This window comes from Corvus kubaryi, unplaced genomic scaffold (genome assembly GCF_017639235.1).
Source record: "Corvus kubaryi isolate FWS band 111438036 unplaced genomic scaffold, C.kubaryi_AGA036_p1.0 37392, whole genome shotgun sequence".
NCBI classification, from domain to species: Eukaryota; Metazoa; Chordata; class Aves; order Passeriformes; family Corvidae; genus Corvus; species Corvus kubaryi.
This window is the reverse complement of record NW_024581131.1, coordinates 11,450,375-11,473,078: the sequence shown is the minus strand read 5'-3', so window position 1 is coordinate 11,473,078 and position 22,704 is coordinate 11,450,375. Positions and strand designations below refer to the sequence as shown.

The following is a 22,704-nucleotide window of genomic DNA, read 5'->3' as shown; positions in this document are numbered from 1 at the left end:
TCCACACCTCCCTAGGCTTGTGATCAGATGTTTGCAATGAAAATGCAACTAATGTAAGCTTGCACATTGTTTATATATAAAAATTATTTCTGAGTCTGAAATCCAGCCCTGTTTTTTAGTACTGAATGAACTGTTACATCATACATAAAAGGGGGGGTCATTAAAAATAATGGAGTGCAATATTTCCATGGAATATTTCTTTTCAAAGAGAAATGGCGCTGTGTCATGGTTTGGGAATGGCACTCCCCAGTTCAGTGCCCCCACCAAGACTCTCCAAACCACACTCCTCTCTTGCTCCTTCCCCTCCCCCTTCTTGCTGCAGGAGGATGGAGATGTGGAGAATTGGAGGCACAAAAGGTGAAGATCACAGGTTGAGGTAAAAACAGCTCACTGGAAACAGCAATGAGATAAGAAAATGAACAGTAGTGGCAACAGTACCAACAACAGAATACAAGAAAAGAAACTATTCACATGGAAAAAAACCCTACAACAGCCAATACCAGACAGCTCCTTCCACCAAGTTTTCTCACCCAGAAGGAACCCCTTCTCCTTGGAAGAGACTCCCTTCCTCTCACAAAGATGTGAGGTAGTACAGAATAGTGAGCTGGTACAGACCACAAAAATTAACCCTGTCCCGGCCACAACCAGGACACACCATCGTGTTGTTAAATAGCACCATTCTCTGTATCCTTGCTACTAAGAAACTGGGAGGTTATAACATCTGAAGAAGTCCTTTTGCAGCACACACATTATTGTCAATCTTGTCAGAAGACAGAAATGTATTTACAAAGGAAATTACTTGCTCTACATATTAATCATCCATTCCCAGTTTCAACACTCACCCTAGGGAAAATGAGAATCAGTACAGCTGCTGTACAGAGCTAACCAATATTCTCAGGACAGCACTTCTAAGCAGTACCAAGTTCAAAAAATAGCAAGTGATACTTGAATGCAGATGGTTTGTTGCATTTGCAATTGGAAGCAGCAGGGCAGCAGGTAAGGATAATGAGGAGCTGGCAATGCAGCATACACTCCTGATGGCAAGAACTGAATGCTTGCCAGTATTAAAACTAGTATGACAAATAAAAAAAAGACCCACTTATTGGCTAAAATCATGGCATTTTGATGACTCATACAAAGACATTTGTACAAACATTCTTTTTCTGCTTTACTGCCTCAGTAACAACAGCTAAGAATATCTCATAACTAGTGTTAACCTGGGTCCAGAATATTAATTCACATTATGCTCTGACTTCCCAAAACTTCTATGGAGCCCATTTGGAAATACAAAAGGGAAAAACCTTTCCAGAAGTTGTGCAAGGTAGACAAAGACCAATAAAAAAACTGGCAGAAAACATCTCGAAACATGCTGTTTGTACCTGCAGTTGCACAGAATCCCATACAGCACACTCAATTCTCATACCTGAACTTTTGTACAAGCTCTCATCTGATGCTTATTCTAGCTGGTCTATAGTAGGCAATGAATGCAACTAACTGAACATTGTTGATGAAACCTAATTAATACTTTTTCAGTCTCTAATACTGAATGGCAGAATTTGGCTGAGTCTGAAGTTTCAAAACACTGTCAGAAACGACAACATCAAGCATGTTACTTCTACTTATTATCAGAATTCCTTCCATTATGGCTGTTCAGAGTTCAAAACAGGTGCTTTCTACCCACATTAGAGTGTTTATATTGTTCTACAGAAATGCACAGAATTCCTCTTGTAATAACAAAATAGAATATTTGTTTCTAGGACGCGATTTAGGGCCCAGCTTTTTCAAGATGGGTTTGGTAGACTAACTTTCTAGACTTCCCTAGGAAAAAATACTGCAAAATGTTTTTTAAATTACTTGTGGAAGACTAAAATCACCATGAATTAGCTCTCTAGCTAATCAAGGAGAATTGCATTAAGTCCATCATCAAGAAGCCAAATTAATTCAAAACTTCAAGAGAGGTTAAAAGAACATTCCTACCAGTGCTGACTACCAAAGGCACAGTATGCAAAAAAACCAAACCTGTCACCGAAGATGTTTTTATTAATTTTTTTAAAGATAACACTTCCTTAAGATACAGCAGTCCAAAGGATACTTACTTTCTTTATCCCCAACAGTTTGTATCAATGTTGTCCATTAACAGCATCAAATAGAAATACAAAGATCATTATTTCAATAATACCATAAGAAGTTCATCAGCAGCTTAGCTCCAGGATCCACAACGAAACAGAAAATACACATTCTTTAAAATATACTTTTCATTTTTACAAAACTGAACCTAAAAAGGAATCAATACCACACATGATTTGTAGCTTGTTGCATATGAGCAGTAATGAATTTATACATTGTAATACGATTTATGTGGTAGACAAAGTGATTTCTTCACTTGCTTGAAACAAATGTTGGTGGAAATTTCTAACGCAGACTATTTTCTTGAATTTTAGAACTAGCAATTTAGAAAAACACAAATGAAAGGAAAAAAAAAAATATTTGGCTGATGGAGAAAATCATGACTTCTACACAAATATTCCCAGCACCAGGCACTTGGACCACAACATTTATTTTAATTGATGCAGAGCGAGTGAGGAAAAAGGTTGGGTTTTTTTTCCTGCAATATTTCAAAGCTTTTAATATTTTGATTAGTATTATACACACAATCATGGGCCTACTGACATTACTGCTGCTTTGATGGGCTTCTTGCATACAATGCATGGCAGAGAAAATATGCAAAACTCAGCCAAAGACACAGAGCAGAGATCACATCCCCTAAATCCAGTGAGTACTTAAGATAACAAGCTGATTCGATAATGTTTTAAGGCTCCAGATTAGAATCATCATTGTATGTGATATTTTCTGCTATTTCATATAGAAGATTTAATATTTTTACCATCAAAAACACTGTGTAAACTTCAAACTTTGTTGTCTTTGCACAAGACATCTGTGTTTCTCATAGATTTGTCTTGTTTCTTTTCACTGATTCTAAAGAAAACACAGAACCATGAGTTCAGACTTCCACAGATAGTTCTCAAACATTAAATTTAAAAAATGATCCTTGCAAACTCTTAAGACTAAGGAAAAAACAATCTTAAAATTACTACTGATATCTAGCCCACATACATGTAGTTCTCCAATTTTATATTTTAATGTGCTATTTGGCTGAAAGCTTTCCAGTCAAGTGTCTAATTAATCCATTGCCCTCTTACCTGCTTACCCTTTTTATCAGCCAGAATAACAAAAAAATTCTGTCACATCAGAGCTGCATCTGCCCTGAAAGGCCTAAGTTTGAAAGGATTTTGTTTCCATACACCTTGCAGAATCCCCACACTTGTTACCACTGCACAGCAGCTGAGATCAGCACAGACTCTTAGCTGGGATGCTCAGCAGTACTGCTGGCAGTGACCACCTGTGATTCCATGATCTTAAATTTTGTACAATTTTTAGAGCATTTAATTTTTATTAGGTTTCCCTCCTAAGTTGTGAGAATTATTACATAAAGGCATTATTGCAAGTGCATAGTATATTGCTTTGATAACAACGATATTTTCGCTTATAATAATTTTCTGGTGTTGACAGAGGAAAGAAAGAAAAGGCCACATGCCACTTGTGTGGCACTTTGCCAGCTGCATCCCAGGAAACCTAAACCTAATTCTCAGTTTAGCGCAGATATTCACTCACTAAGGAAGGCAACTTGGATGTTCTTCACCCAACCCTCCCACTTATATATGCAAAACAAAACAAACACATGAGGGGTTGCAATGACAAAAGCCGAGATCTGCTTCTGTACCAAAACATGCCCCTTATGTGGAAAGGACCAAGAAATACAGCACTTGATGCTCTAGAAGGTTAAGCACCTCTGCTTTACTACAACCAATTAAAAATGAATAGCCATAAAAGTGCAGATACTACTGTAGGGTAATAAACTAGACTTTATCAGTGACAGTGGTGCACATTACAAACTTCAAACTCATTCCTTGTTCTAATCCATCAGAAACTTCCTGGCTTTAACAGGCTATAAACAGCAGAAGCTTTGAAGTCCGAGGATTAGGATCACTAATAGACAGACTGAACGAGAGGCTGGCTGAAGAGCCAAGTGGAATGCCCTGCATGGATCTGGAATAAAACAAGTCAATTTAATCAAACTGACCTCTCTCTAGCCATAGGCCAAGAGATTACAATGGCTGTAACAGCAATAAAGGGACAAGGGACACTGAAAACAAATAGTTATTCGCTCCAATGCAATGCTTAAGCTAATGCAAGGACAAAACTGCTTACGCTTTCAACCGTGCTCTCAAGTCCACAGTTTTAAGCTCTACAGGTTATTGGTTTTTTCTGAACTGGTTTATGACTTAGTGGTAGTAGAGGCAGAAGAAAATTAAACACTTTGATTTTCAAGATTAATACAATGATTGAAAAGAAAAGGTCATTGTAATGATCTATTTGCTTCAACTCTCCTGTATCTCAGACACACTTGAAGGAAATGTGGAAGCAATTAATTTGGGTTAAATCCACCCACACTGAGTGATCACATAACTGTATATATCACTAAGCCTTTTTGCTTTTAGAAAAGAACTGCTTACTGCAAAAATTCCAGTTGTTACCAATTTATACACGACAGTTTTTACTCTAAAGGGTTACAAAACATGTGAAAAATTACTAAACTTGAGGTATTTAGCCAAGAAGTAATAAAGAACACTGTTTAAAGCAAACAATAAAGCTACTCTCATTTAAACTGGAGCAAGTTGCCAAAATGGCAAATGAGCAAAGTGAATGGTAGCAATAGCTTGGCTCTGAGAAGTTCTTAGGAGACGGTAAATTGAGACAAGTGGTCAGGGATTAATTTCTATGCTGCATCTTGCTGCTGTGCAGAATAACTAACCTTGAAGAGTAGAACACAGCAGCAGTTGAAGCCTCTGGAAAGAGAATTATAAAGTGAGGAGTCCTAACAACACACTTTGAAGAAGACTCCACAATACAGCATTTTTTTTGAACACGTACTCCTAGAAGGCAACATTTCCTGTCCCACAAAATCACCACATTTTCAGATGAGAATGACAGATTCATATGTACAGCACATGGGAACCAGGCTCATATACAGCTACTGTAGCTATAGTATTTAATCCAGAATGAGAAGAGGAGGCTTTAATTGTGTAGCACAATGCTCAGGATTTTAGTAGTGGTGTTCAGAACTTGAAGAAGGTCACCGTAGGGACAGTAAGCATGGAAATAAAATGAGCAGTGTTGGTGAGTCTGTCTAGCACTGGAGAGGATTACCAAAGGCCAAGCCTAGCTAGCTTCCCTTCCATGGGGCAAGACCTCCCATTTACTCCATGGTGATTTCATAATGGAATGTTTCCAGCTGAGGACCTGGGAGAAGATTAGGAGCAGCATGGTCTCATGAGGCGGGCAGCCTGGGGATGGGAAAGAAGGGAGTTGGTTGGACACAGAGCAGCCCACGGAGTGTGCAATGACATTGCATGGAAGGAGTCAAAAAGACATGGGGTAAGGATCTTGGGTTTGAAATTGTAGGCAGCAAGCTGTGAGGACTGGGCAGCCTGGGACTGATGTCCTGGCACAACGGGATACAATACAGCAGTATGCCAGGCTTGCAAAGCACACCTCAGCTACTGAAAATTAAACAAATAATTGAGAGATTTACAGCACTGAATTCACATTGAAGTCATTAATATACCTTTGAAACCAAACCTTCTTCCAAAAATCTACACATTCAAATAACTTAGGAAAACATCTGTGAATGTGTCCTCTTTTTAAAATAACCACAAATTTTAAAAGTATTTAAAAACCATGCAGATGACAACAGACTCACTCAAATACTATAAAGAACAGCATAGTATATCATATGTGTTGTAAAGAGAAATATTTTAAAACAGGCACTTATGTATTGTCTTAGTGGGCAAGAGTTAGCATTTTCACAAGATATTCCAGTGGTATGGAAACTCCATTTTGGACACATGCAATGTCCCAAGTTTTCATTTCATCAATCAAAATATTCACTTATTTTATAGCTCCAAGCATTCAAACTACTTTGCTGCTTTGAACCACATTTGCTCTAGAAACTGTCCAGTAGCAGCAGTATTGACAGATCAAAAATAGGCCTCTCCTTACTACTCCCCCAAAAAATGTTAAGGACAGAAATTTTTTTGTAATATTGTAACTTTTTGATTCAGAAGTATGCTTTTTTCCTTGTAATCTATTTTGGCTTCTCTTATTTCACTTTCAAGCACTTTGTCACAAAAAATCCAAACCGATTATTTTGAAAGAACCACAAAATACTTCTTGAATATAAAAGATGTAGAAAAAAGGTCATTCTGTAACAGGTGTCAATAGACATGCTATGCCCAGTTTCACCTTCCTCCACCACCCCTCCCATGGGTTTTTACCTTCTGGTGGATTCTTATTCTGGTTGTTCCAGACTACCAACAATTTGGATAGACTAGGCACTTTAGACACCTCCGTGATGACTCGGAAAAGGCTCTCCACCCGGTCATAGGTCAGAACTATGGCTGTGAAACCTTGGGACTGAGGTGGGATCAGTGGAAGGAAGAGTGGGTTGCTCACACTGCTCCATTTCTGTGAAGAAAAACAAGAAAACAGCAAAAGAATTTGATTAAAGTGAATTATCACAGCAGGGAGTAATTCATTTAGCCAGGCACTAACCATCAGATTTGTAATTTGCTCAGATCAGACAGGCTGACTCTCCTGACTTCAGCAATTTCTCAAAACCTTTACTCCAATCTCTTATTTGATTTTTCATTTTTGTCTAGCTGTAATATTGCAAACAAGTAGAGGTTAAGGTAAAAAATAAAGTGGAAGAGGCAGATAGATTTGTAGAAAAGAAAAACCAAGGTGAATTGAACCCAGCTAGCATGGCTCAATTCTCATTTACTAATCATTATTTCAAGATATTTAAAATTATAGTCAGGACTCAATAAACAAAGAGAAACTTAATCAGCACTACAATTTCAGAGTGAAAAAGTGTTAACTACAATAAAACTAAAGCAATTAACCCACAAACTTGGCATAAAACATGCACCCAAGCAAAAAGGGAAAAAGCAGGTATGAAGAGGAACAATGTACTGGCTTCCACAAAGTTTGTTCAATGGTGGAAAAAACCCACCTATTACATTAAAAAAAATTTTAAAAGACATGAGATGCAAGGATGAACTTCAGAGAGTTATCTGCTCCTTGTGAATTTTAACTAGGGCATCCCTTTTAAGACTCTAAAGGTCTTACTTCAATACACTGTCAGCATAGGGAAGCCAGCCCAGATGGCAGAAGACAAGATAGACAACTAAATTCCCACTGAATGTGCCAACCTCCTTTGGAGCTGACAGCGTGGGGGAGGGAAGCAGTGAAGGGACCATTTGACAAGAATGAAAGCACCAGCATTTTAGTCTCAAATTTTCCATTCCAACTGATGTTCCAAGCAGGGGTCGGACAGAGAAGCAAAGGGAAAAACCAAACCCTTTGGGACGAGGTGAAAAGGGGAGTTGGGAAAGCAGAGACTGAGTGATGCTGTTTTGCAAGGAAGTTTTGAATCCTAGCCTGTAAAAACTATGAACACTCATAAGAGGTTAGCAACTTCCAGCAGTTTACAGAAATACTGTGAAATTCTCCAGCTAAACTCATACCATAAGCCTGCTTGTATAAGGAGTAATGAAAGTTTTACAGACTCAGAGTTACAAGGTCATATTTGTAGGAAGTAAACTTTGACATTTTCTGTTTCCCAATCAGTCTTTGGGTTAGTTTCTACACCCAACAATTGCCTTCCTCGTGTTTAATGGTTAGACACCTCAAACTAGAATGGCTTCTACGATGAGGAGAATAAAGAGCCTATTTACTGAAAGACATCATAACATTGTGACCGTTTTGGTAAAGGAGAAAAAAATATGATGTGAATATGATTTCCTTCTATGAACAAATCAAAACTGAAGAGGGGATAAATATGTGAGGCAGAAAAGTTAAGCAGAGAATTGGCACACTCTTTTGTCCAGGATGGTCTAAGAGTATGTTCCAAGCAAGGACCTGTCAGTAGGAGTAATATGTTTTAGTAGACTTCCTGAAATAGTTGGAAAGACAGACTGGCCTTCAGCTACACACACTTTATCAGGTCTGGTAAAAGCAGCATTCATCTTAAACTGTTTGTGAGGATCCTAATGGAAAACACAAAGTTCTAGTTTTTACCCAAGAGGAATAATAGGATAATGTAGAAACAGTAACGATACAATATGGAACTTTGGTTCATGAAAGGGGCATGGCTACCCACGAAAGCACACTCAGTAATTCAGAAAATATACATCCACTATGTCAGCAACTGATACGTGCAGAGAAAAATCTGCCTTCAGATTATTACATTTTCTAAAATTAAAGCTTTTGTACATACTTTACTAGTTGTACAAGATGACTAGTGGCAGATGGGGACAGCCCTCTGATTTTGCTGCAGCTTCAGTAATTCCTACAGCAAATCACAATCTGAATGTGACCAGAGCATAATCCACCTCATTAAAGCTTTACTACACACTTGTTTCCATGCAACCCCCACCCCAAGACTCCTATTATCCAAATGACCCTGGTAATGTCAAGCAGCTTCTTAACACAACTCTCAGAAACCTCTTTTCATTAATACTTGACACAGAGGTTTAACATCATAATCAGAGTGCCAAGAAAATAATATGTTTCTGTCCTACAAGAAGGAATAACTGGTAGAGCCATCTGCAGACAATGTTCTATTTATTACTTAAGGGTGAGAATTGCTACCTAGATTAATGGCACCCATTTGAAGTTTTTCTAGAAACTTTTTCTCTCTGTTCACAGCACTTCCTAACAAATTGCTTGCTATGATATCCTTTGAAAAGGATTATTCCTTTTCCATAGTCTAAGGCTATTTTAGGTACTTACAGAAAGAAATAAATCATGCATATATGTGCAAGCACATAGATACATAAATAGTATGTACCTATGTGCTTTTTAGGTACATACTATTGATTAGGTACAATAATTTAGGTACATAGGTACCTAAAATGGTCATGAATTTCTCTTATAAACTTATGTTTTAGGTACATTCCTTAAATCCCAACTTCTACTACTTTCAGAAAGGCATGAAAATTCTCCCCTGCTGGTCATAACTTAGGAAAAATAAGGCAACTTTTAAGGAAGTTTTGCCCCTGCACCTACTAAAGGATGATGGAGGGAGGGAAAAGCCTGTAGACACACACTAATGGATGGGAGAACCATGCCTCTCGTTTGAGAAAAACATTTCAAAAAGGCAATTAAGCATCTCTCAAGTGCCATTAAGAGCCAACCCCCTGCTGCCTGCCTGAAGAGTGTGTCTACAGTCTGAGACCTATTGACCCCACTTTCTGCAGGAAATCAGGCAAATTCAAGCCTCCATAATTTGCTAAAGTCTTCCAGATTTCTGCTTGGGAAAAGCAAACCATACAGGCAATTAATACAACAGCAACCTAATTAAATCTCCATTATGGCAGCAAAGCATGAAATGGCTAATGACATAGGGATGGGTTCTCCAAGTCACTGCTCAAGCAACCAAGCGATGAAGGCACATTTGCTCCATTCCCATCTTTATTAACATTCTTGATGGAAATTCACAGAGACTTTCACTTTCAGAGAGGAGAGCAAACAGCAACAGTACATTGATCATCCATCACCTTTCTTTGACAAAGTGCTGACACTCAGCTATGGATAAGACAACCTTTCTCTATCACCCTCCCAGCTAATATCATTAGAAGAGCCAGGATAATTAATCCAAGATTAATAGGTTACTTGCTGTGAATCATTTTTATGAGCAAAAAGGATCAAATTCAAATGTTAGTTTCCTAAGAGTAATTTCACATCACTTAAGTCTCGCAGTCTGAGTTGTCTGACAGCTCTTTGCAGTTCATGTGAAAATCCAAAATAGTGGAACATGAGTGACAGGCTTAGGAATACCCTGAAGCTGGAAGAGAGGAGAAGTCAGGAATGGTTGTGGATGTACACAAGGATTCAGACTGCTGCAGCTGTCCTGTGCATGCTTTGCACAAGTGTGTGTGTGTAATAATGCCTTAGAAACAAGTCACTTTCCTCTACTATAGCTTGATCAAATATTGTCCTCCCTCTTGGTCATTAAAAACAACCTGACTACACTTTAGGAAAAATAAATACATTAAGGACAAGGTATCAAGGGAGCTGAATTCTCATTATGTGGGAGGCTTCAGACTGGACTCAATGGGAAGTCTTCAGGTTCAGCTTAGCAGGGGAGTTTGTAACAGACCTTTCTTAGCAGGGTACAGAAGGGAGATAGGTGGGAGCTTCAGGACATCAATGAACACAACTGGACTGAGAAATGGCCAACCTCAGTATTTAAATTCTACAGAGCCTCAAAGATACTTGTAAAATACCAGAGATAACAAAGACTCAGTCCTATCCCAAAACTTCTTAACTGGCTGTTCACTACTGAAAGAGACTTGAAAAAGGTACGGTAGACACATTAGAAACTACATCACAGAATGGTTTCTGGGAAAACAAGGCTGTGTAAGATGTTCCATGTTAAAGAAGAATCATGAACTTCCCAGCTATCATTTAGTGGGAAAACTCAGCAACAGCACTTAAGAATAAAATTTCACTGCTCCCATGAACAAGACAGTGAGCTTTCCTCCCTGTCCTTTCCTTTTTCACCCTAAGACACTATTTTATTTTCAACACCTAGCCTGCTTGTTGTTAACTACGTATTAGTGAAACTACACAGTCTGAACAATAATTCACTGTCTTTTAAAAGTACAGAGGTAAGGACAGCAGTGTGTTGAACTTAGTAGATAAGCAGTTCTTCTATACATCTAAGCAAAACAGAGATATATCCCCTGCCACTGTGGTTTAGGCTTTTTCAGCTGGGTTGTTCTTAAAATCAATCTAACCTCAATGTGGTTTCAATTACGAATTACCAGACCAAAAAAAAGCCTTGATTTATTCTATTTTTCTCCAATTATTTATGGTAAGTTTCTATTCAATACTTTGAGAAAGTATTTCATCATGCTTCCCATCCTCAAGTGGTCACAGGGCAAAACCAAAGGAATTAACCGTCCCTACTTGTCCTGAGCCAACCAAAGTGCTTACACTCAACAGAAACACAAACCAAGTTGCAGCGGCCATCATTTCATGTTTTAATGAAGATCATAAACCCTCCTCATGAAAATAATTAGCCACAGGACAGACAGGAACTTCTATCTACTGTAGAATAATCCACTGTGTAAGAAAAGTATCCTAACCTCTGGGCAGGTAAATTAAAGAACCAACTGTTAAATCATGTTTCACACACACACAAAAATACCAATATTTACAGCTGAATAGATGTGGGATATTCAACCTGTACATAACAGCAACACCAAAAAGAATCGATGAACTGAAATTTATTTAATATAAAAAAGAATACCTATCTTCTAACATAATAAACAAAGCAAGATTTCATCCAGCTGACTGAAACTATCACACAAGTAGCTGGAAACTACAGCAGGAACAGATATCTAATATTGTTCAATGGAAAAAATACCAGATATGCACTGCCCAGAAAAGTGCTAGCTTGTTCTCATTTACATATATATATCTCATAGATAAAGTGTATGCTAATATTTGCTTAATGCTTTGGAGATGACAAATGGTACTAGGAGGGAAGCACAGTTTTAACAGTAGCATTATCTGTAGACTGAGGACTATAAAATACTAGTCAAAGAGGTTAAGAATAGTTTAATTTTTTAACAAGTGTCAAGTGCCTAGTAATTGGCAGGACCCACAAAGTATTCTGTAAACGAACATCCTACTTAGGCTTTGCTAAATGAATGGCATTTTGGGCACTAAGATAATTCTGCTATTTTAGTTTACACCAAATGATGGTGCTGTTTTCTGCCTCACTGGAAGAAATGAAATCTGGTATGTTTATTGTTCGCATACTGATATTCTCAAGTGATTATTAAACTCTGGTCTGTATCATCCAAGGTCAGAGCTCAAAAGCAGCCCCTGACAAAAAAAGCCATCTAATGTTTCATAGGTCTACATTATAAACAGGCTTGAAAGAATTTCAACAAAAGCAGCTGAAGAATTCTGAAAAAACTCTGTCTTACTCATTTTTCAGAAACCCATATATGTTAGTGAGGTATAAGGCAAAGAGGAGAATTTAAACAATCTACAATGAAGCATAAGTGAGGAAGTAATTACGTCTATTAGAGCATAACAAAGTACTTAATTGGAGGTAACAGATCACATCTCAAGCCCAAGTAATTATTTCTAATCCAGCCCAAACTGGTAACCATCAAAATGCGCACTGTAGAATCACTCATTTTCTGGCTTACTTGGACATAACCGATTGCCTCTGCCTAATGGATAATGACTGGGCCAAAAAATACAAAAGAGATTAAACTCCCATGCTTGCAACAAAAGACTGCCTGAGACATAAAGGACTCAAGTGGTCCAGCAATGAATTTCAGTCCCCAAAAGTATCATTTGCTCCTCTTCATTAAAAGAAGGAAATATCTCATAGTGCATTTTTATTCAAAATATTATTCCATAACATACTATATGCTACTAGTCTTCCATTTCCTCGACAGGACAGTGAACAAGTAGAAAAATAATCCACTTTATAACTTTTTTTTGCTTGAGAAAGGCCAACAGTCTTCAGTCAGCCCATAAAAGCACATAAAACTGCTTGGATCACTTCCCCTGTGCGATATACTAAGTATGGAATTAACTGTATATGCATTTATCTTCTGCATACCTTATACTCCCTACTGGAAAAACACCCTCCTGTACCACTGCTGGATCGACACTGCGGTGAAGATACTCAGGCAACACTCTTACTATTATTTTGAGCCAATATAAGGCAAACTAATGCCAAGAAAAGCAGCCTTCAAGCCACCCAGTCCCTCTCTTGCACACACCCCCACTCTCTTTTTCTTTTCTTCTTTTGCCTGGTAAGTTTTATATGAGGAACATTATTTTGGCTAATTCACGGCAAGTGAAACAGAAAAACCAAAAAGAAGGTTGCACATGAAAGAGGAAACTGTAATCCAACTGTAGAAGAGTGCAGGACTGCTTCTTTGGGCAGCAGTACCTACTACAGCAGTTTAAAGTGTTTGGGAAACTACAAACTCTACACAGGATGGGCTGATGTTTCTTTGTGTTGAGACTTGAGAAATATCTCCAGGAATCAGGAACAGGAATAAAGCTTATCCACGTGCAGATCTAGCCATGAGTATGCCTCTCTAATTTTAAGCAAGTATCATTTTCATGCTGACTGTACAAGGTAAAAGCCATCCCCTCAGATACAAAAATCAATGAAATTTTGCAGTAAAAACAATGTAACCATTATTATGCTTGCAGATACGTCTAAATTCCTAGTTTGAAGTATCCAAGCTCAAAGAAAAGCAAAGAGAAGCCTACCAGTCCTACTTTGCAAACTTGGGGCAGCCTTTTGTGAAAGATGCAGCTTTCTCAGCTTTTTCCTCATATGTGCTGCTGTTACAAACTAACTTAATTGACTATTTGAGACCTCTAAAAATCTCTTATCTAGGATACTTACTGCTGCCATCTGCTAAGTGTTTGCTAACTCAAAATAGAATCTATTCTATTATACTATAACCAAAATACTATATGGCAGAACTATACAAAAACAGAGAAAACAGACTGAAATCAGATGATGAATCTAATTCTGGGAGCAAACGCTTGAGACTACAATAGCTCAACAAAATACAAAGTGTAATGTGCACCTTGGAGAGTTATGAGCCATTCTAATTGTCAAAGTAGAAATAATGGTTATACTGCTTTATCTAACACCTGAAGCAGTTGTAACAATTGAGCAGTACAATACTAGTAACCAGGACATTTTACCAAACTTTTTCTGTTATTTCTCAGGATCCTAGTGGCATACTAAGTAAAATGAACCCCTATAAGCAACACAAAAAAACCCCCACCTTAAACAAAGGAGGCAGGCAGGTAAGCAACCATGGCCAAGGGTTCTTTCTAAGTATCCTTCTCTGCATAATGATTTTGCACAGCAAGCTTTTCTTTCTGTTAGAAAGGTGAATTTGTCATAGCAACTAAGTTCATAAACCTTTTAAAGCTGGCATTTTCCTGTATGGATATTCTATAGGCAAATCTGTGCTCTCTTTTTCAAAACCTCACTATTCAGAGCCCAGGAATCTGAGCTCTATTAAACAGTCTTGTACTGATTAAAGAAATTTCTGGCTAATTTCAGTAAGCCCTTAAAACAGTGATTGCACCTCTGCACCTCTTGTTAATGTGCCTACAGCTTCTACATACTCTTTCTGCACCTTTGTGTTCCTATTGAAACCACGTAACAGGAACAAAAGCATACAGAAGAGTACTTAATCCCTACTGACCACAACATCACATGGAAAAACAAGCAGAGCTAAAGGAACTGGGTATTGAGGCGGCTGAGTTTGAAGGCAGAACACACATGGCAAGTTCTGGAGGTTAGTTCTGGCCAGCAACATAAGAATTTTTGACACCCAGTTACTAACACTTTTCACTGCAGTATTAATGTTAACTCACAGGTGCTTATTTTAAGTTAGCTATATCCTGGCCCTGAGGCTGACCTGAAATCATTTTCTTTAAAAGCTTCAGCCATGGAGTTTATTTAGAGAAACATATAGGACATTAGTTATTTTGCCTTCCTATCAAAGTTAGAGGATACAGTTGCCATTTTCTGCTACCTCAAATGTACATATGTAAGTCCTTTCAACTATAATGTTTCATCCAGGCTTACTAGAAATTGTAACAGTGCAGTGAGTGGATATTAGGCAGGAGTTAGATGAGACACATACTCAGGCTCAAGCAGATTATTCCTGCCCAACCAGCAGACAACTCTGGAACTCTGACTAGTGCATTTATTAAAAAAAAAAAAAAAAGTATAGGAGAGAATCCAGGAAATGTTTTTAGGTTCCCTTTAAAGACTGAGTAATCCTTAAGAATTTTCTTCATTTCACTGTGTTTAAAGGTGCTTGGTTCTGCTAGCATAATTGTGAAGGTGTTAAGATGTTCTGATTCCCTTCTTGTGGAGTACACACTTGTGCAGATTAATTTCTTCCTTAAATACTGACCAGGGCCACATTTCCTCTCCAAGAAATGACAAAAGGAGATTATTAATGCCTTTGGCTAGGCAATGGAAACACAACTTCTGAAGCACAGCAATGAGCTTCTAACTCTTCCTCAGCAATTGTTCACACTCCATCGGCCGGAAGAGTTCAAAGTAAAACACACTCTGCTCCTGAGTACTCCTACCCAGCTTTCTTTCTCTAAACTATCATAAAGCAAGACAGTTAACAAGTTTGGTTTTATTAGTAAAACAACACTATTTTTTATATTTTGACACAGAGAAAATTAACTGATTATGAGTGAAAATCATCTACAGAGTTTTATATAGTCAAAAATCAGAACCAGCTGCTTGGTGCAGGAGGTTAATTAATACTGCACCATTTTTTCTTAACAGAAGTGAGTTCAACCTGTGAAACTTTAAATTAAACCAAAACCCCCCCCAAAAAAAAATCAGCAAAACTTTGATCATCAGTTTCTGTATAAGATAAATTGTTAAGAAATAACATGGAGAAAATTATAGGCATAGGAATAATTAGCTATTTCAACAGAATTATATGAAAGATCCTTGCAGATTGTTTGAGATCTTCAGCATTTCCACTGTTTTCTCTGCAGTCATACAGACTGTGCCCAAATACTTGCAGTGCTCCAAACTCTCCCTGAATTCAATAGAAATAAAGTGTGTGTGTGTGTACGTGTATGCATCAAGGATAAATAAATAAATAAATAAATAACCAAGGAAGCAATTTAACATGTGCAATAGCAAATTTAAAAGTTCTCATCTTAGTGCCAGGACATAAAATGAACTGCTAGTTATTTTGCCAATTGTCATAAAATATATTAGCTTCATCTGTGCAAGTTACCAGCACAACACATACACACACAAATTCACATACACAGAATTACTACCAAGTTTCATAGCGCATACCTTTTATACGAGGAAAAAACCAAAACCAAATCCACAATTTGTTTTATGAGTAAATCAAACAAATCAACTTACCACAGCTGGGGGATCATTCCATTCTTCATAAGAAATGGCAGCATATGGGTAAATTCTATCATTGATAATCTGAAGGGTAGCAAGAGCAATTGCTTTCATCGATCGAAAATATGCTTCCCAGAACCACCTTGCCTGTAAAGAGAATAAAATTCACTTTCACATTGCACAGATCCAGTGCTTAACAATCAATTTTGGCTTGCCATGCACAATCTGTTCCATGCAGTCTACATGTCAGGTGGAAATTAAATTAGGAGGCATGTTTATTGTAGATAGAGTATTTCCATAAAGCCTGAAGGCTTCAAACTCAACTCCACCCCCTAAAAGGACTCACAGCCAATAAAAAGAAGCAGCAGCATTATTTTGCAAGTGAGTAAACAGAATGAGAATATTTGAAGGAACCAAATATTTTTGCACTGATGGGTATGTCCAAAATGACACTGTTCTGGAGCTTGTCACCCAGAGAGAGTGCAAAGCAACATCAGTTTAGAATAGAATCACTTCCCTCTCCTTATTTCTCTTCCTGGTAGGACTTAACAGCTGGATAACAGGCTGGTTACCAAGAACATGAAACAAAAATACTACCACATTCAAGTGTAAAAGCAGAAGAATTATATAAACAGGTAAGAATAAATAAAAATATACTAAATAAAGCAAATTCCACATGCTAAGCAAAAGCCCCATTCCTTAAGAAAAATGTATTATCCAGAACTCAGCAGCAACCTATCTAAAAAGAAAACCAGAAGCAGATTAACAATTAGAACGGACCAGAACAGCTAACTTCTCTGTTCAAGTATGCTAAATAAACAGAAGTAAGAACACAGATTCCAAATTTTATTTTAGAACAATTGCTGTAAGCAACACTAAGTAGGAAGGAGAAACTATTTAATGTAACCTTTTAACAATAACTTTATAAGCAATTAAGTAACTACTAATAGTGTGAAATACAAGATTATGTATTCCATTGTTATTAAATGACAGCATTCCTATAATGTTCTAAGGTTCTTTATTAATACTGTAATATCTAGTATTATCTAGCATCATAAAAATCAAAGATGGTTTTCTTCCTTCAGCAAAACCAGGATGGATCTGATCCAGCTTCTCTTTGCTTAAAGAATGTTTGCAGTGTCAGGCAAGATCACACCTTTATACCAGAAGCAAATCTGGAGAAGAGGGCAGAGGGAATTTATGTTTTATAGACTAATATTTATGTAATTAATTTTTTGTAAAGAGCCATAAAATGTTCCCACAGTTAGTTGTAATATTTTTGGAGTTGTGTTTCTTTAAGGCAGAACTCAAAACCTTCTAAGGGGATTTGAAGTCCCCAAACAGATGTTTCAGGGTCTCATTACTTCCTCCCCACCTTGTTTGCTTTTATAAAGCAGAACTGATTAACATGGCTTGCTAGTGTCTGCTGCTCCACATGCTGAGTTACTAAATATTTTGGGAAAGTTTTCTATTGGGAAGATGTATGTTGATTCCATCTGAAATGTATTTTCTACTCTTCGTGGTGAGGTTGAAAAGCTTATGTTGGAATGTAAGAAATAAAGGGGATAAAAATCCCATGAACAAATTTGTGGTACAGGAGAGAGTAACAACAACAAAAGAAAAAGGTTTCTGTTACAGACTCCTATGCCAACTTTGTTATTATTCTTACCTAGCTTTACTGAGCTCTCTGTTTCTCTTTTCCATATCTATGAATCCAGAAAACTCAAGAGTAACTTCAATATACTAAGCAATGTTTATAAGGTATGGTAATTGTAATACACTAATTAGAGCTACCTGAATGCCTTTCAGGATCTTGAAATAAACAATACATAAGTCCAGACCTTAGCTTTCACATAGCATTCATTACACACAGACTACAACTATGATAAAGTCAGGCTTCTCCTTTAAACTTGAACTGAAATTAGCTTCTTGTACTCTAGAAGCCTGCTTGATGAGGTTTCCAGATTTTTCTAAGGAAGCACACTATGTGGACACAGACTTGTAGAGAATGCTAGCTTTGTACACACCTAAATATTGCTTAGGCCATGGGCAACCTAGGTGGTAAACAGAGATCAAACATCTACTTCATGTAACTGCCAAGACAACACAGAGCAATGTACATTAACCTGTATGGCTTATGAGGAATTGAAAGCAGAAAGAATAGTAATTTCTCTTCTAAATTTCTGGATAAAGAGAAAATCTAGGATAGATCCAAAATGAAAGATAGAAAAGCATTACTTTCTATAACAATTTTACCGACGTTTTGAAGAATCAAATCTAGTGTACTGTATGACTTGATTGACAATGAGAAATACATTATGTTATTGGGTTGCCCAATGGGTTGGAAGTGACTGGAAACTCTCATTACACAACAGATTGCCCATGAAATTAATTCATCTGAATTCAATTTCTGCAGTAAATTTAACAAAGCCATGACAACTTCATTATGGAAGCCAAAGACTGAAGGAATTGGAGACCAAATTCTCTCCTCTCGCCAAGCAGTGAGTTCTGCAGACCAAGTTCACAAACACAAGCATGCCAGTAAGTAGTTGTAAATTGTTGCCCTTTCTTTCTTCCTTCCTCCTGCCCCACTTTCAACTGCTGCATCCTCATTAGATGAGCCATAAAAACCTATCACATTCCATAAAGGCCAAAATTTCTTAATATAATGTAGCGTTATTAATTTATCTCTACAAATACACATGCACACCTTGAGAAAGATAAGCAGTATCTGTAGGACAGATGTTCCTTAAACCAAGTAAGGAAGCATCCAGCCCCAAAGTTCAATTCCACTTGTTTTCAGTTCCAGGATTTAGTTCAATCAGACTATGAAGAAACTAAACAGACAGTATTCAGCACATACCAGCACAGGCAAGAGCTTGGGAAGGGAGCATTTGCACTTATTTAATACCAGACAACAGGCAGCAGCATGCAGCACCAGGGCAGCCTACTCATAGAAAGTAAGATTTATTTAGGTAAGGTGCTTTTTTCCTTAGAAATAAACACACTTGGGGGCCCAGCATCTCTTTATAAGCTCTTTACAAGCCAACATAGCATCAGGTTACAGAATGCATTAATATAATGTTTATCAGTTCTAGTGTTAATGCCACTAATGGTGCTCTGGTGTAGAGTGCAAGACAGATCAACGTAAATCTTTTGATTGGTTTGTGAAAAAAAAACCCACTGGGTATAAGGCAAGGAAAGGACTACCTTCTGTAACATTTAGATCCAGGGGAAAACAGTCCATGAAAGGAACTTTCTAGCCTCCTGTCTTTTCACAGCCCATGATTTGGTGGGAGTTGGTAAAAGCAGCAAGAGGGGAAAAAAACAAAATTCACAAAAGAGTAGTAAAATTTAACTGCCCATAAACCACCACTTTTCTCAACTTTTAGGTCAGGCGCCATGATGCTGTGAGATTCTGCCCCACTGCAGCAGTTCAGTGTTCCCAAAATGCCTTGAAAGGGTTTACAAGGCCTTGAAATACAACCATTTTCACACCACCTATGGTGACTCTACTTAAATACTTTCCCTTCTTAATGACTCTTGGTGTTCCTGGTTTTTACTCCCAGCTGGATTAGAGAAGTCTATCTAAGCAAAAGAGTGTGGCCTACCTGCTGCAACAGCACTGGCCTGGAAACTTGGTGATCTTCCTTTTAATCCTGGTTCTCTTACTTATTTACAGATAAAAGTTTGGCATTTATTTGATTTCTTGTTTCTGCTTCAGCCTCTCAGCAGTATGTGTAATATTGACCTCAAAGAGATGCTGTGAGACTTAAACATTCTAAACCTTTCAAATTTTGGGATGGACAGACGAATAGAAAAAAAAAACCAATAACTTTATCTTCTCCTTTTATTTGTAAATAGAAACTTTAAACTAGTAAAACACTTAGCTAAGCAACTGAAGTACCTGACTGCAGTAACCCTTTGCTAAAATGTGTACCTTCAACAGGGATACAAAAAATATTACAGTAAATATCTACAGCTCAGCTGTGCACCTGACAGCTCTGGATACAGAAGAGCATCCACAAAGACCTGCTGAAGTCCTATGTCATACTGTAACAAAGCAAACGTTTTCTAAGGTATGAGAGACAGCACGAGTCAACTACTCAGATTGGTCCCAGGCAACCTCCCCTCCCCCCAAACTATCTGCATTGGGCAGGAGGATTAAATGGGCTACTGAGGTTCAAGAGAAATTGAATTTTTGTATGTTTGCCCTATACTAAAAATGCATATGAATGTAGCTGATGTTATAGAATAGTCAGATAGCAAACCTGAGTTCTCAAGAGCCCTACTGACCTCTCCTGCAAAATGGGACTGAAGAGAGTGTAAGTTTCTCTTTTGGAGCAATATGCATTTTATAAAAGTTTCCCAAAACAAATTTTGGGTTCAGACTGAGGACCCTACAGCCCCACGTTCCCACATTTTTCTGCTTATAAATTGTAATCTGCACCCTCTTTCTGTACTTTTTTACTGTTCCTGCATCTGGTTCCCTGTACCAACAGCTTCCTTGCTGATCATACTACTACATACTCTTTTAGTATGCAGTTCTCCAGCAAAGATGATACCAGCTGGGCCAGCTAAAACCAGTGATATCTTTGGGTCTTTTACACAGGCTTATAAGAAAGAAGAAGACCTCATACTATTAAGAATTCAGCAGTATTTTGTTGTTTCTAAAAAACTGTGAGAGTTTGAGATTAAAAAAAAATGTTTGATTAGTTTAGGAACCTTGGCAATATCACTCAATCATATTCAACACACCTAGAGCTGGCTGGCTCATTCTCGCTGTAATCAGTGCAGGAAAAAATAGGGCTATTCAGGCAGAAATTTAGAGCTCTGCTACCTTAAAATACCTTCTGGTAAATCTGTTCTTCTCTTGGTAAGGGAGCATGAGAGGATAAAATAAGTGACTAGCTGTAGGTCATGGTCCTTCTTCCCCTTAAAGTTCTGTTTTCAATAGTGACCTGAAGTTGTCTCATTTTTCCCAGGGAGGTGTGAAGATTTGAAATGCAAATCTAGGCTACACAAATCTACACAAATGTAGGCTACATTTTTCAAAAATAATTCATGTGTTTCAGCCATAACAATAAGAGTTAGAGAGCTGTGCTCTGAAAAGCTGTCTCACTTTTGGGGTGCCAGTACAATTACCTGAAACTGGAGGTAAACTCTTTAGAAATTGCAGTCTGAAAGTAAAAATTAGTTTCTCGTCCCCATATATGGACTATGCAGGAATTTTAAAAGCTAATCCATTAAATCAATTCAATACTGGTAAAATCATGCTAACTTGCCTAAAACTGTAAAGTTGTCTGATTTTTATGTTTTCTAGAATATCAGACTAAAAGCATCTTTCAAATTCAACCTAAACTGTCTGTGTTGCATGTGGTTCTCACTGCAGGCCTATCCAAGAAAAGCAGTAGTGCAGGCAGTATATAAAGAGTGCTCAGAACATCAGCATGTCACCTCTACAGCTAAAAAAAATGGAGGTAAGCAAGTAATTGAAGTTTTGGAGGCCCCTGATCACTTCAGATAAACACTAATCCATAATTCAGCATCAGGGTTATCTGAACTTTAAACCAGAAGTTCCTCTGCAAGGGAAAAAACAGGAATGAGCAGTAGAACAATGCAGGGCACATACTGTTGTTTCCAGTTAACTAAGGTTTGCTTCTAATGTAACCTGACAATAATAATGTAATAGTAATCTGACAATAATGTAATTATCTTAATATTATTTCTGAACTTTCATTCCATCTTTCAACTCTTGTTCCTGAGTTATGCATGACTCTCAAGTAAAGCCCTGAAAATACTCAATTCATCGATTTCATTTATACAGATTATATGAGTGGCCTGTAGAGGAATATTCCTTAATTACAAGATACTTCAGCAGTATGAGCAAACAAAACAATAATTTGTATCATTACAGTCAAATATTTTAAGAAAGAGATTCTAGACAGACTTTTCATGGTGCTGGTTATTGTAATTCAGCTTCCAAAACAATCTCTTCAAAAGTGAAGCAGTAAGTGGCTTTAATCCTTTGGCTCAATACTCTCTGCTGCAGTAATTTCAGCTATGAAACAAGCACATTTGCCTCCTTCAGATACAACAGAGAGTGAAAACTGAATCTTTCCATTATCCAAATTTCTTTTTTTCCTTTTTCTTTTTGAAGCTGCCAATTCATAAGGGGACAGAGGTCAGAGTTCAAAATGCTAATCTTACCCTTCAGACACCAGCCACTTGGGAGTAACTCACTTCTAGTCACTCTCAGTTTTATTGCTGGAGACTACTTGCTGACTCTTAGAATAGTTAAAAGAAAATGTTAGTGCAAGCTCAGATATTAAAATTAAGCTTCTTGCACTGCAGCCTTCCTCAAATTCTCCTCCTTGGTGCTTTGAAAAGAATCACACCAATTGTAACAATCCATATGTACAATACATACTGTGCATATATGAGAATGGTTCTTAGAAGCATATCTGTTAAAGTTAACATTTTCACTCTTGCTTCCACACTTCCACATAATATTGGGAGTTTGAGGGGTTTTTTGATTTGTTTTAGGGGTGGTGGGTTTTGAAGGTTTTTTTTGCTTTGGTCTTTCTAAGGTTTTCATCTTCTGTTATGAA

General features: G+C 37.5%; 1 protein-coding gene across 2 annotated transcripts in view; it reads right to left on the bottom strand.

Annotated features, from left to right (window-relative positions):
* Nucleotides 1–22,704, bottom strand: part of EXT2 (exostosin glycosyltransferase 2) — a 73,009-nt gene that overhangs the window by 24,169 nt on the left and 26,136 nt on the right. For both annotated transcript variants that reach the window (XM_042038425.1, XM_042038426.1), the window contains 2 exons: nucleotides 16,109–16,240; nucleotides 6,396–6,585 (listed from right to left, as the gene is read on the bottom strand). In XM_042038425.1, coding sequence (XP_041894359.1) covers nucleotides 6,396–6,585; nucleotides 16,109–16,240 — 322 coding nt within the window. The remainder of the gene's footprint in view (nucleotides 1–6,395; nucleotides 6,586–16,108; nucleotides 16,241–22,704) is intronic.